This window comes from Prosopis cineraria, unplaced genomic scaffold (genome assembly GCF_029017545.1).
Source record: "Prosopis cineraria cultivar Desert tree isolate PC_DT_omini unplaced genomic scaffold, ASM2901754v1 PC3, whole genome shotgun sequence".
NCBI classification, from domain to species: domain Eukaryota; kingdom Viridiplantae; phylum Streptophyta; class Magnoliopsida; order Fabales; family Fabaceae; genus Prosopis; species Prosopis cineraria.
Window position 1 is genome coordinate 5576005 of NW_026555334.1, and position 15129 is coordinate 5591133.

At 32.6% G+C, this 15129-nt stretch overlaps 2 protein-coding genes across 3 annotated transcripts; both read left to right on the plus strand.

The window, feature by feature from the left end:
• The first annotated feature begins 464 nt into the window (after nt 1-464).
• LOC129306988 (uncharacterized) lies at nt 465-8692 on the plus strand. Of its 2 annotated transcripts, XM_054947827.1 has the most exons (11): nt 465-848; nt 3198-3254; nt 3644-3721; nt 3829-3882; nt 4755-4837; nt 5134-5233; nt 5318-5380; nt 5749-5991; nt 7851-7911; nt 8004-8102; nt 8220-8692. In XM_054947827.1, exons 1-10 carry the CDS (start codon nt 603-605, stop codon nt 8099-8101), a joined length of 1083 nt encoding a protein of 360 aa, XP_054803802.1. In that variant the 5' UTR covers nt 465-602; the 3' UTR covers nt 8102; nt 8220-8692. The 2 variants fall into 2 exon arrangements, with proteins under 2 accessions (XP_054803802.1, XP_054803801.1); XM_054947826.1 differs by having other exon boundaries at nt 5134-5380.
• Nucleotides 8693-11587: 2895 nt separating this feature from the next.
• LOC129306787 (protein DMP3-like) lies at nt 11588-12537 on the plus strand. The gene has a single exon (XM_054947516.1). The coding sequence runs from the start codon at nt 11705-11707 to the stop codon at nt 12374-12376; it is 672 nt and encodes a 223-aa protein (XP_054803491.1). The 5' UTR covers nt 11588-11704; the 3' UTR covers nt 12377-12537.
• The last annotated feature ends 2592 nt before the right edge of the window (nt 12538-15129 follow it).

The following is a 15129-nucleotide window of genomic DNA, read 5'->3' on the forward strand; positions in this document are numbered from 1 at the left end:
AATTTTATAATTTTAATTTTTATCTAATTTTTTGAAGCTTATTTATCTATGTCTTTTAAAGTTGCTGAAAACATATTGAAAACATATATTTTTGTTGTTCACATAACATAAAATGAGATAAGTTCAGAGATTATATAAATAATTTAAATTTAAAACTTATAAATATGTTTTTTTTACAATGAAATCATGTAATTTTCAAAATAATATAATTTAGGATTTATAAGGATGATGGGTAAATTAGTAAATAAAATTTTTTTTAATAAACATTTTAATTTAAAAATAAGTTTTTAGAAATTTTCAGAATATTTTTAACAGAATTAATAGAATGGACTAAACTGTATGGTTTAAAAATAAAAAAAAATGTCTATGTAATTAAGGCAAAATGGAAGTGTAGTTTATTTTAATCTTGTCAATAAAATTGAGGAGAGATTAATATTTAATCACTCTATTTTCTTCCGCTTAACCTTAACCCTCCCCCCCAAGTCAGGATCACTGACCCTATACGGCTGTTCATTTACGAAAACTACAGAAACAGAGAAAGTTGGAAGCCATTGTTGCAGTTCTGGTTTGGCCGCTCAAATTTGTGGGCTGAGGATCATCAAATGACAACAAATCCCAAGCATACGTTGGAAACTGACTTAGAATTTGCTGATAGGCACTCTAAGATTGCCAAAACGGAGGATCTTAGCGACGACGACGAAGAGCAAAAGCCTGCTGCTATTCACCATCTATCCATGAGCCAAAACCCCAGGATTCAACGCTATTTGTTGGCAATTGAGTATATTGGGACTCATTTCTCTGGTTCTCAGAAGCAACTCAATTGCCGCACTGTCGTCGGTGTTCTACAGGTATGGTTAACTTGTCAGTAACTTTAGCTGCGGGTACCATCGCTTAGAAGGCAAAATGGCGCCTTTTAAGTACTATTTGAACGTCGAGAAAATGTACTCTATCATTTTGGTTATACCAACGGAGGCTTTAGGGAAGTGTTGGATAAATAAAGGATAGATGCCATTAGTATATTTCCTTTGCTAAATTAATATCAAGATAATGGTTTGTAGGGTGGTTGCAATTTAATTTAATATCAATGTCAAAATCAAAGGTTGCTTTTCCTTTAGGCTAAGGTATAAGCAATTTCAGTGAAGTTAAAGGCACAAAAAGGAGTGACTAAAGAATAAGAGGTCCTGGTTACGCTACCTTAATTCCTTGTTAAGGGAGCTAAGGCAATCAGCTTGGGCTTCTAAGAGAAATCTCTATTTTTTTTTTGGAAAAAAAAAACATTTTTCAGATAATGCATCATGTTAAGCTTATGATGAAGTTATGAATTTGTTTTGCTGTGTGCTGATCTACTATGCTTGCTTTCTTTTTACTTGTTCAATGCTAGAGTTTTAGCTCTGTTCAGCCAGCGTGGATGAATCACATTGTCTTCAGAGTCCTTCTTTATGTTCAGTCATGATGAAAGAAATATGGTCTGAGAGAGGGATCCCATGCTGGAGAGATAAGAGGGCTTTCTCAGTCAATATGAAAGCAATGACTGGGTTACGCTAGCTCATTTACATTTAACTAAATTTCTAATGCATGTTATTATATTAAAACATAATTAGTGTGGAGGAATGGAGACATCAAAACAAACTTTGAAAAGTTAGAACCTAAAACTCCCCCCCCAAAAAAAAAAAAGAAAAAAAGAAAAAAAATAAAAAACTAAAAGAATGAGTTCTACTTATTGTAAATTCTGAATTCAGTGTGATCACATCTTTTTGACTTTGGGACTTGAATCTTTATGTATTATCATACTGTATTGAAAGTTTACTATTTTTTATGTTAATTCCATGCTTGAGCAGTTAATTTATAAAAATTGTATATCCAAGGAGCCCTACGGTATCTATCAAGGGCCAACCAAAGTTCTGCAGTTCAGGGGAAGCTGCCTCCCTATATATATATATATATGTATATATAAGAGTAAATTTTTAAAAAACTTATAATAAATTATATTAAAGTTCCTCCGAAAGCCCCTGTTCCCTCCATTCTCCAAGAACTAACAATATACTCTCTAGTCTCTAATTCTCACTTTTTCAAAGATCCTTCCCTTTCGGTTTCTTTGACCACATCGTCTACACAATGTAAAAGCAGAGCTTCATAAGAAAACGGAAGATGACCTTTTTTTCATATAATTTTGGGTGGTTATATCGAGAAAAAGATTGCAAAGAATTTCATTATAGTTAAAGGAGATAATATATATTAATTTTATTCAATAAAAAAAATGAAACAAACAAAGAGTAGCATTCTGGTGACTAATACATATTGTATCAGTTCTAGTATATACTTCGTTCATATTAGGCTCTCACATCTCTTGAAATTTTGAATCCATACATGTGTATACCTCTCACATCATTGCCCCCACTATCCTAGGGTCTTTTAAACTGCAATGAGCTGAGGAGTTTAGCACCTTAAGTGTGCCTTCGTTCTTGACCATTTATTCAGCAATCCTGGACAATATATCTTAAGAAAACCAATATGAATAATTGAAATGCTAATCCAGCTAAGATACTACAATGGGACACCAAGTATCTATGTTCAATCACTATTCATAATTTACCCCAATTGCTTAGTTACCATGATTTGATAATATAATATAATAATTATTGCATTCTTCTTGTACTTCATTATATGGTCAGTTATCTGGATCTGGATAAAATAATTGTTATTCAACATACATTTCTTTTTGGGTTTCAAAGGGCTATTCAGTATTTTGGTTTAGTCAATTTGTTGGTAGAAAAGAAATTACCGGAAGGAGATAATGACAAATTCATCTTTTCCCCTTATTAATTTCATTAGAAAAAACCAGGAAATTTTCACTAATAAATTTATAGTATTTCCTATTTTCTTTTAGTTATTTCCTTTTTCTGATGCTTGAATGAAGGTAAAAGATATGGAGTTTATGTTTATGTTGGTAAAACTTAGTGGCTTTGGGGCAGGGGGAGGGGGAGCTAGGAAGTGAATTAGTGGTGAAATTCTTTATTCTTAGTTTGGATGTTTTATGTTATTGTTTATTTAATTCTTTCTCCTATTTTGACTAGTAGCATGGAGTGGAGGTGTCTTTTTGTCATGTGAAATCCATATATAGGGTTTTCAATTAGTACTCAGGCATCAAGGTTCATAGATTGAATATTGTATTCTAATATACGATATTTCATGTGTAGGATGCTTTCCATAAATTTATTGGCCAGCCAGTTTCAATCTCTCTTTCAAGTCGAACTGTAAGTTTCTGTATCTTGGCAACATTTTATTTCATATCTTTTAGCATAAAATGAGCTGTGATGGCTTGGTCAATATAGAATATGGTGCTAAGATAGTACTCTCAACAGTTTCAGTATAGCTCAGCTCATGTGTCTTATTGTGGAGTTATTTTTACCATTTTTAGAAATGAATTTCCTTCTATTGCAAAAAGAGGGCTATATTGTGGGACCCAGTTTGTAAATTTAAGGTGTTGGCCTGACATTTTTATGACAACATAAGGGCCATCCTTGTTGTCTGTCTATATGTATAGCTGTATCATTGCATTTGTATGCAATATTTTGCTATGCCCTTGCACTTAGGGATATGTTATTTAACCTAGCATTCGAACACATATTTGTGATAACTTCAGGATGCTGGAGTACATGCCTTATCAAATGTGTGTCATGTGGACATTGAGCGCATAAGCAAAAGAAAGCCTGGTGAAGTGGTTTGTCACAAACAAAAAACTTGCATCTCTGGATTAAGTTGACAAAGGAGGGGGGACATATTTAATAAAACTTTAATGATTTTTTTCCTGTTTTTATGAAAGGACAGTTGCCACCTCATGAGCCAGCAGTGGTTAGGAGAGCTGTGAACCATTTCTTACAGGTGTGCTCTTCTATGATCTTGCAAATTTTGCTGTAGTTCAACATTATGCTTCTGTCTTCAAAGATCATTCTTGATTTTGCTACATTATGTTCAATGAACTGCAAAAGCAGTTGGGCTCTACAGCTGCTTTCTCTCTCTCACCCCTTCATGAGATCTCTTCTCAGTTCAGCTCTGGTTGTAATGGGTCAGTAGATCGGTGTTTTTGAGTATTCTTCTGAAGTCAGTGTGAACAACTGAATTTAAGTGATGCCAATGTGCTAGAATAACTGAACGGGCAACTTAAAGATGCTTTTGAATTCCAATTGCAAGCAATGCATGATTCTGATATCCACTATTTTGCATAAAAAAATGTACTTCGTTCTTTGTTTATAAGGTAGTTTTGTTTATTCTATCTTGAGAACATCTCAATCGCATTGAACTTGCTCAAAATATCACTCCATAGAGCCAAAAGTTGAATCATAAATAATGCCAGAGTTGTTATTATATGAAAATTTGTATTTCACAGGTTCTTATATCGTTCATACATATTCCATCTACTTAAGAGCAGATGTATTCTTTGTAATAGTCTTCCATCCAGGAAGATAATTGGTTTTCTGTTCTCCAATGTTTGGCTGTATTAATTAGAAAGAACTTAACTAAGCATTTCCATACTGAATATTGCAAAATGGGAAAAATGGAATGGGTCGTGTTCCTCTGACTCATTCTATAGAGTTTATTACTAGCACCATAGCATGCTTGAATATTAATGTTACAATTTTAAAATCTTAAATCTTGAGTTCTATTTCATTTATTAGCTAATGTGACTTTAGTCTTTGCTATTGTCTATGCTCAAAATTCCTGAAACATTTTTCTTTTAATTTGATTTATCTTAGAAGAATGAAGGCGACATATCAATTATTGATGTTCGATGCGTGCCCTCTGATTTCCATGCTAGATATAAAGCACAAGAGCGTACGTATGTACTCAATGATTTGCATTTCTTTTTCATAACATCAACTTATACATTTGTCTATTAACAGTTGTCACACATGCAATTTTCACATTATATTATTACATGAAAATTATGGACTGAAGAGTTACTTCACCATAAAAGATCAGAAATAGCCATGTGGATGTTAAGGACAAAAATGTTAGGCTGATCTTGATTGCTGGAACCTGAAAACTATTGCAGGATTGCCATAGAATTGTGTTTTATTTGGTTTATGATTATCCATACCAACTGATAGTTTTTTCCCCCCTAATTTTGTTTAGGTACTTCTATCGCTTGCTGTCTGGGCCAGAGCCTTTGTCATCCTTTGAGAAAGATCGGGCATGGCATGTACCAGAGGAGCTTAATCTTCCTGCTATGCAGGTTATTGACACTTCACTGTATGGTCTAGATTATAAACTCAAAATTCTGATAAATAGAGATAATTATTTTTTTATTGTCATGCAGGAGGCATGCAGAGTTCTTGTTGGACAACATGATTTTAGTTCCTTCAGGTCAGCTGGTTGTCAGGTTGTTTTTCATCTCCATCTCAAAGGCTCTATTATGCATTGCATGCATTTAAAAGAAGAAATTTACTTGCATGATTTACCATCCATTCCATTAATGTTACTAAAATAAAGATGACATATTTGCAACCTTCTCTTTCCCTCTTTGGGAAATGATGATATAAGTGATTTGTTTGGTGTACTTCAATTCCAATATTATCAAATAGAAATCATTGTTGAGTTTTGAATAAAAATATTTTTAGCTTAATGCCCTTAAAATTCATTTTAAAAAATTTGTCTCCTTTCTTTTTTATTAGTATTCCTGTTTGCAAGAACAACATCATAAGATTTTGAACCACCTGTAAATTATGATATCTAACTGCTCTATTGCAGGCGAAGTCACCAATTAGAACTTTAGATGAACTTACTGTAACTGAGGTAATTCCAAGTCCATATTTTCCATCTGTAATGGACAGAAAACAAAATGAAGTCAGCAAGTGCGCAACTGACTGTCATCTTAATTCTGTCCCAAGCATTGAAAAAGCACCATCAAAAGAAACTTTAGGATTTGGCCAAAGGAGAAGACATTGTTGCTTGGTGATAACAGCACGTGCACGCTCTTTCCTTTACCATCAGGTTGGGTTTCTTATCAGATCAAAGTTAAGTTTGTTGTTGTGAACAAGTTTTGAATTAAAGATATCTGATTAAATAGGAACTGGTTTTTCAAAGTTTCATTTTTTACTGATTATATGACATTTTACTTATTTTACTGTATGAACATGTCGAATCCCTTTACTTTATATCATTTTGGTCCATTTTAAGAAGGTAAAACATGCTCCCCCTCCTCTCCGGAGTATAGTATGTCTTTTTAATTATGAAGAATGTGCCACAACTTATGCTCAATAAAATGCAATATGAACCATATAGTTGATGGGCTACTTCTTTCATATAGGCCTCTCAATTTCAGGAATATCATCTACATTTTTCATTTAATGATTTCATGGCCTTGCTCAAGAAACCAAAGCCTGACATATGTAACCCGAGTTGATACGTGGCGAATTAAGGAAAACTAGAATTTCATTTCACAAGACACCATTACTTCTCTTCTGACCCTATTTATTTTGCATTTCTAGTTACCCTTTAATAATTCTCATGTAACACCAATTGATAAATTAAAGCCCTATATATACACACATATTTATTAGATAAAGCCCTAAAATTTTTCTGTAGTGATAACAGGATTTTCAGAATACTGAGTACTAAAAGTCAGTTTTTTTTTACTGTGGAAGCATGGGAAATGGTGGCCGTGGCGTTTAGATTGAAGGCAACCCTTTGACTTCAGTAAATGAAAAACTAGTTGACAGAGAAGGAACACCGTGAACCTGGTCCATTCATGATATGTTGGGCTAGACTCTACAGTGATCAACAGCCAGTTTTAGCCTTTAACTTAACAGCAGCTCGCAAAAGTGTGTCATATGCCAGCATATGGGCGATGCAGCAAAATCCTCAATTAGGTGCACAGGGACACCTGTAGTGGCCAAGGGAGCTTGGGTCTAATATTGGTCAGGCTTGGTGACCAATCTGGTGCACTCACTGAAAGAGACTGACAAAAAAAGCTATTTCGGCTTATGATACCATAAGAAATTGAGAGAATGAGAGAAAACCCTTTCAGGTGAATGTAATCAGAGAGTATTGAGCTTCGTGAAACTCTGTATTTATATGTCAATGATACAAGACAACATCAAAGACTACAAAACACATCCTGTTTAACGCTAGGATATCAGTCTCTATCCTGTCAGCATTACAATCAAAACCTACTTAGTTGCATCTAGCATTTTAACATTAACTAAAGCAATTATAGATGTATTTTGGTATGGGTAGATGCATGCTTCAGAGAGTGAGCATGAAATGATACATGCATAATCATGGTTTTCATTGACGGTTACTTTGTTTTCAACCTGAGTTTCTGTCTTTTCTGGTTCCTTAATACATTTTTTATCTACGGAATATGAACAAAAGTGTCCAAAATCTGTTTCATATTGAACATATTTTACTTGTTCAGATGCTGTCTAGGAGGGTTTTGGTTTTGTGAAGGGATAATAAATGATACGGTTGCAAGAGGATGAACTGTGGAAGACAACAAAACATTTTGCAAAAGAGTTCATCAGAGAGGACCCACCTAACATAAATGAATTGTCGTTTAGCTCTCATACTTTTAAACTGATATGGAGGATCTTAACTTTTATTTAGAGCTAATGTCACATGCCTTTCCTGTGTTATTATATTTTCTCATTGATCTGTTCATACTTATACTTCAATGCTTCATAATTGGTTTCGCTTGTTGAAATTGAAACAGTTAAGCTACCTGAATTAAGACCCTGGACAAATATTCTCTCGTACCCTTGAATTTGTGTCACTGGTTACATTTTTCATTACATTTCACTCGCTGTACTATCCATTTTGGCCGACCACTGATATTGTTCGTGCCGTTGTAGGTTAGACTACTCGTTGGTGTTCTCAAAGCTGTGGGAGCTGGAAGTTTAACGATTTCAGATGGTATTCATATCAATCATCATCCCTATCCATTTGTGTTAATATATGCAGAATCATTTCATTTATCTGATTATTTAGACTTTGCATCATTGTAGTTGAAAGGATTCTGAATGCAAAAGACGTGACAGCTGCAAGTCCCATGGCTCCGTCTTGCGGTCTGTACCTAGGAGAGGTCAAATATGATCTGCCTTGAGGTAATGGCCATGTGGGATTGTTCAGAAATATGCAATAAGCTGAACCAAAACATAATTTGTCAACCAGAACTGAATTTTTTAATGAATTAAACTTGCCGTGTATGTGATTGTCCTTAGGCGTTTTGACAAAGTTTTGGAACTCAGAGTTTATTGCCAGCGTGTGCATCCCCGCCTATAGTGGCACGAAGCTATAGCATGCTGTATTTGAGTTTCAGGCACTCATCTGAGGCTAAAGAAAAAAAGTTTCAGGCACTCATCAAAGTTAGTGGCATTAGTCAATTGTAGACCTGATCCATGATCTTCTCTTCAATCATTTTTTAAAATTGATGTTTTTTTCTAGTGATCCCAATCTTATGGTTGGGATTTTTTTTTTTTTGGGGTGAGAGAGGAACCATGAAAATGAAAGTGAAAGAGAATAGTAGTGAGGGTTAGAATTATATATTTTTTAATTTGTGAGAATCATGCTGAGCCAATCCAGTGGGATAAAGCTTGTTTTTTATGAGAATCATCTGGTACTTGGTATCATTTTGTTGAATTTGAGCTCGGCCTCTGTCAGTTCCAAATACTAATAGAAAGAATCTTTCTTTGCATGTTTCTTTTTCTTTTTCTTTTTTTTTTTTACACATGTATTTTTTTATTAAAAGAAATTCTGTTTGAGGCACGGTAAGACTTGAAACTTCTCACTTCATCTAGCAAGCTGCAAAAATTGTGCTATTGGAAAAACTTGAAAATTTTATAGAGAACAAGTTTTGAAGAATTATAAAATTAGTTAAAAAATTTCCGTTATTCATTTTATTTTCTTATTTTTCATTAGATTACATGTTAACAATTTTCAAGCAATATAATTGCCTCATGTTGTGGGGGGCGGGCCATTTGAGCTGGATAATGTTTGAATATGATTTAATAGTACCCTGTATAAACAAAATAATTATACAATTTATACGTGAAAGAAAGTCTGATTTTTTCTCCATTCATAATCAATATACATATTAATCATTAGTGTCATATCAATATAAAACAAAAATCTTAATTAGTCGTATGATTCGCAAATCAACAAAATGATTTATTCCTCTTGATCTTCACCATTTGTGAGATAGAGGTCATCTATAAAAGTAAACGAAACAAATTATTAAAAAAAAAGGTTCTTTTTATTTTTATTTTTTATTTACCAACCAGGTTGTCTTTAGTATGGGTGTTACTGATTATTAATATCAATATGATAATAATTTTTATACTAAAAGAAAGATATATAGATAAATAGGTAGATCCATCGATTGGTGGGTTCTTCAAAATAGAATTGCTATGATATATGATTTGCTTTTCTTTTTGACATATTTGGATGAATAGAACTTATTAACAGAGATTGGTTTTTTTTTTTTTGGCCGACATTAACAGAGATTGGTTTTAATAGAAAGAGTTATGATTATTTAAATATATGGTCTCGACTTTGAAATTGTGTGAATTTCTTTTTTCATTAACTTCAATTACATTACATATTATAAATTGGGTTGGCAATTGGTTCCTTATTTGACTATAATTCCTAGAGGGAAAAATCGTTGGTTGCCTATTGTTATGTAAATTATAGTCGACTCTTTATTTTTTCTTCTAAAAAAATACAGTCAAATCTATCCTTAGCCAAAAAAAAAAAAAACAATTGGCATTTGAATACCAAATCAAATGTAATTTTTAAAGCATAAATAATAAATTAAAAGTTTCATACAAAACTAAAAATATGAGTTTTTTTTTTGGGACAAGCACACATAATCTTATTTATTATATACTGTTATAAATTTAGAATGATTTCACTTATCCACTATTTTAAAAGCTGCATAAATTTTTGATAAGGCTAATGAGTCTCTATTTTTAATTTTTTTATGATTAAACTTTTTAGATTGGCGATCAAACTAGTAATATAATAATTAAATAAAAAATAATATTAAAAATATATATATATATATATATTATTTTTGTTGAAACATATATAATATATTTATCTATAAGAAATAAATCCATAGCTAAATCTATTAACATGTTATAAAATATTTGCATTTACACTCATAGTTGTTAATATTTTTTTAGAAAAAAAATTTCAAATCATATATATATGTATGTATGTATGTATGTATATGAAGGATTTAAAAATGAAGTTGACTTTTATTAGAATTTAAGATTATGTTTATACCCCTTTTATTTCTGGCTAGGTTCCAATTTTTGATTCAATGACAACTTAATTTTGGTCCAACCTGGCTCAAATATGAAAACAATTTTTGAATCCAAATCAAGTCATTGACAACTCTAGTTGAAAGTTTCCAACATGATGTTAACAATCCCAACCCAGTGAATCACCTTAAGCGAATTCTTCAAACCCTTCTTCTGGAGCATAAGGAAGATATTTTAACAAAAATTATCTTCCTTTTACATAAAATCTGGGATTTAAGAAATCTGACTCTAAGAACTGGGAAAATCGTAGATCCAAAAATAGCAATCAGAGACATTATTCATCAGATCTATTTCTCTACAATGATATGCATGCAAACAAAAATCTCAGAAGACTCAGAAGACTCAACTCTGCCACAAGATCGGAATAAACAGATCGATTCGGTTTTTCATCTTTCTGACCAACCAGCACCTCCACAGCATCTCCTGGAAGAAATCTGGTAACTTCATGCTTGATCACTCTTCTTTCAAATTTAGATTGCCTCAGACGAAGTATCTTATGGATCTTCCAATTTACTGATACATACTCATTCCCAAAGATGTCGATCTGCATTTCATGCCTCCGTGTAGACTTTCTCAACATTCATCAGATGAAATCTAACATTTTAATTGATCATGTCAGGTAGCTTCTTTCCCTTTTCACTTTTGTTTTATTTATTTGTATTTGATTTCGCGCCAGACTATTTTTCCTGGAACATTCCAATAGGCCAGCATGTTTATTTGTAATTTTCTTTCCTTTTTTTTTTTTAAAAAAAAAGTTTCCAACCGTAAAGCAATTCTAATAATTTTTTCTAACTTGCCATATTCTTATATTCGTATACTTAAAATTCATGATTTCGCAGTCAAATTATATTGAACCAGTCCAAATATGAAAAAATTAATTTTAGTTTTAAGATTCAATGGAATCAGAATTCATCATGCACGTGGGGTTACTTCTAAGTTGAAAACTAGTTAATCCAAAGGTTAAACTTCACCTACCTAACCAACTCTATCTCATCTCCACGCCACTCTATTCACTTGATGACGACCAAGACTCAAGAACAAGTCTTTTTTCTTTTTCCTTTTTTTCTGGAAAGTATTAAAATTAAAACACGTCTTCCTCGAATTTGTATAATTAAACGTACACATGCCGTTGACTCCACATCATCGTGATAGAAATTTCTCCTTAGAAACTTCTCTCCTGTGAACAAGGAACATCCGTGGAAATAACACTAATTTGCCCCTTAAGACAAGTAATCACTTACATATAACCTATCCCCCCCCCCCCTCTCTATATATATATATATATATGGAGACACACGCGCTCGCACTTTCACAACACACAAACATTCACAAATCAAAATTTTCAAACAGAAACATTAACGTAACGTATACCAAGTGACAATATGTCTGTCAGGCAACGACCTCAAACCACCAAGCAGCCTTCCACGTCCGATGAGTCCTCCGAGGCAGCCGCCTTAGTGTCGCCGGAACAACGATTACAGAAGAGCCCATCGTCGTCTTCGCGGCCACCAGCTCAAGGAGCGATCTCTCGAACCCTAACCAGCACGGCCAACTTGGCCAACCTTCTTCCTACAGGGACTCTCTTGGCCTTCCAGATCCTAACGCCGATCTTCACCAACAATGGAGCCTGTACCGACACCACGCGCCTCCTCAGCGCGTCGCTCCTGGCCCTTCTTGCCGTGTCGTGCTTCCTCGCCAGCTTCACCGACAGCGTGGAGGTTAAGGGGAAGGTGTACCACGGCCTTGCCACCTTCAAGGGGCTGTGGTTGTTCGACTACCCGGTGGACGGGTCCGGGTCGGATCTTCCGGACATGAGCAAGAAGAGAGTGAGGCTGATAGACTTCATCCACGCGCTTTTATCGGTATCGGTGTTCGTGGCGGTGGCCTTGAGGGACAGGAACGTGGTGAGCTGTATGTATCCGGCGCCGGCGGCGGAGACGAAGCAAGTTTTGGACATTGTTCCGGTAGGGATAGGTCTGATCTGCGGCATGTTGTTCGTTGTTTTTCCGACGACCAGACATGGAGTTGGATACCCAGTTACAGCAACAAATTGATTTGATTGTCTTGTTTTTCCGATCAAAAGTACGTGTTTCGTTACGCTGACGTAGTCAAATAGGGAACCAGTTGGTTTTTCTTATTGTGTTGAATCTCAGGAAATGTTGACGTTGTTATAATCACCTAACTGGCCACGGTATATTCTTTTTTTGGGAAATCATCCCTCGAGTTCACCGATTCCTTCTCTCTCTCTAATTCTTGTTCAAGGACTGAATATTTGTCTTCTGCATTTATTGGGTTTGGGAGATGATGTACAGCTATAACTGACGGAGAGATTCTTCAATTAGTTGAATATATCATTAATTAATGTTTAAAATGTCCATTTTATCTTTAAACTATTGGGTTGAAAATATTTATAACATCCTAATTTAAATTTTTTAAGTTAATTAAAATTAATAAAAATTAAGGAGAATAGTTGAAGGTAAATAAATTAATTAAAATTTTTTTATTTAATTTAGGATATAATTTTATGTTAAGTTTTTTTTTAAATTAGAAATAATAATGATAAATGATAATATATATATATAAAGAAAAGACTTAATGAGGAAGTATATTGAAGTTGAAAAAAAAAAAGGTTATAAGAAGAAGAGGCGGTGGAGTTGAGGCCAATTTATATATCTTATTGGCTTTGCTTTCTTATTTCATTTTACGCACATAAGAGATAGATAGAAGAGGAAGGAGAGGATAAAAAATTTGAGGAGATTTTGATATGAGATTTCATGCTCAAAATAATTCTTATTTTTAATTTGTTTATAAATATTTTTTTACTAGTCTAGAGCTTTCTAATTATAATAAAATTTTGATGAATAGAGCGTTTAAACTTAAAATAAATATTGACTTTTAACAATAAAAATTATAAATTATTATTTAAATTTTATTGCTTTAGATTTGTTCTATTAATTGATTTAAGAGTTTAAAATTAAAATTTTAGCTATACATTTTGTGATTTCTTATGTATAGGATATTCATATTGTTTAAATTGTGTTTTTGAGACTTAGATAAGTTAACTTAGGTTTGGATTTTTATTGGAGGAATTTAAATTGAAAGGATATGGTTGTAAATTTGAGAAGTTTAGTTGAATTTTATATTTAATTGATAAATTATAATTAATATATATATAATGTTATTAATATCATTCAATGTCATAAATTAATCTATTATTGTGGTTAAGAAGTTCTTTATACGTTCGAGTTAGTTATAGTTTAAAAAAGAGGTAACATTGAAAATTCTTTCATATATTGAGATACTAGTTTTTATTATTTTGTGTGTGTGTGTGAATATATATTAATACTTGTGTGATTTTATCGTGGAATGTAATATTTATTTTATATGATGCAAAAGAAGTAATAAGGATGGGTAGTAATATAATTGTTTGTTTGGGATTGATGATTGAATATTTATACCGCGTGATTTGCTTCTACTACGCACGTAGTAGTTGACCTTTTTCTTATAATTCCCAATGTCTTTGACATTTTGGGACGATGAGCACCTCCTTTTTAAGAAAGAGAGTCTTATTTTGATGGCAATGTACCTTTGATCAAGTATAACCTCAGTTTAGGCTCCAGCTAGCAGTAACAAGGGAGTTGGGAGCCATAAGAGTGAGGTTAAAAATGTATCACCATTGTTTTAATTTAATATTGATTTAGAAATTGTTATATAATTATGAATACTACATCCCTTGTTTTGTGTATTGATTGTGAGATTCATATGTATATTCATAGATATGTTTGCGAACTTGTTTTAAAAAGTATGTTAGTATATATTAGAATAACCAATTGTTATTGAGATTTTAATTTCACATGTCATTTCTTATCATTTTTTAGGTGAGCAGTTAAGTGGAGCTATAGGGAGGGCATTGAAGAAGTGAGCTTGGGCTCCCTTTTCTCTTAGCTCGACATGTGATTTTCTGTTTATTTTGTTCTTATAATTGCCATGACCTAGAAACTCTTTATAAATTTTATTTTGAATAATTATTATAGGCTATTTGACTAGAACAACTTAATTTTTTTTTGGTTTAAGCTGGATAACTTTTAAACATGTTGATCTAGACCATAATTTTCTATTGAGCCATGCCTATTTATTTTGGATTGTACATATTAATAGTAAAAAAAAAACGTGTGTTTAGCATAATTGATTATAGCTATAAATTGTTATTGAACCCTGGATTTGTTACAAATTGTTTATTGGGTTTCATTTGTCTTAAGTCCAATAATAATAGTTAATCTTGATCTCGTTTTATTTAGATAGGTATATTTATTGATAAAGAAAAACAGGGGGAGGTTTTCTGTTATAAAAAAAAATTGTGATAAAAATCAGATCCGTTGCAATATTAGGGATCCTAAACTTTTTATTTTGGTATAATTTTCAATTTTGCTTCTCAATATTGAAATTTTAAAAGCGTCACACTTATTTGTCAAAAGAAAAAGGGAGCCTGGCTGCCATAATAGGGAACCCCTTTCCCTACGCTCCATTCTTTTCCCTTTCCGTTCATCATCATTAGATTAAAATTTTTTAACGATTTTGATTTAATATTTGATAAAATATTTTTTATAATTTTACGCAAAAATATATAAATTATAGTTTTAAATTGTTTATATCAAATTCTCAGAGTTAAAAAATTTATTTATATATTTTTATATAAACTTACAATAATAATTTTATCAAATATTTAAATCATAACTGATAAAATCTTTGATCTAATGATTATGAAAGGAAAACGAAGGAAATTGAAAGCAAGGGAAAAGGAGAGGCC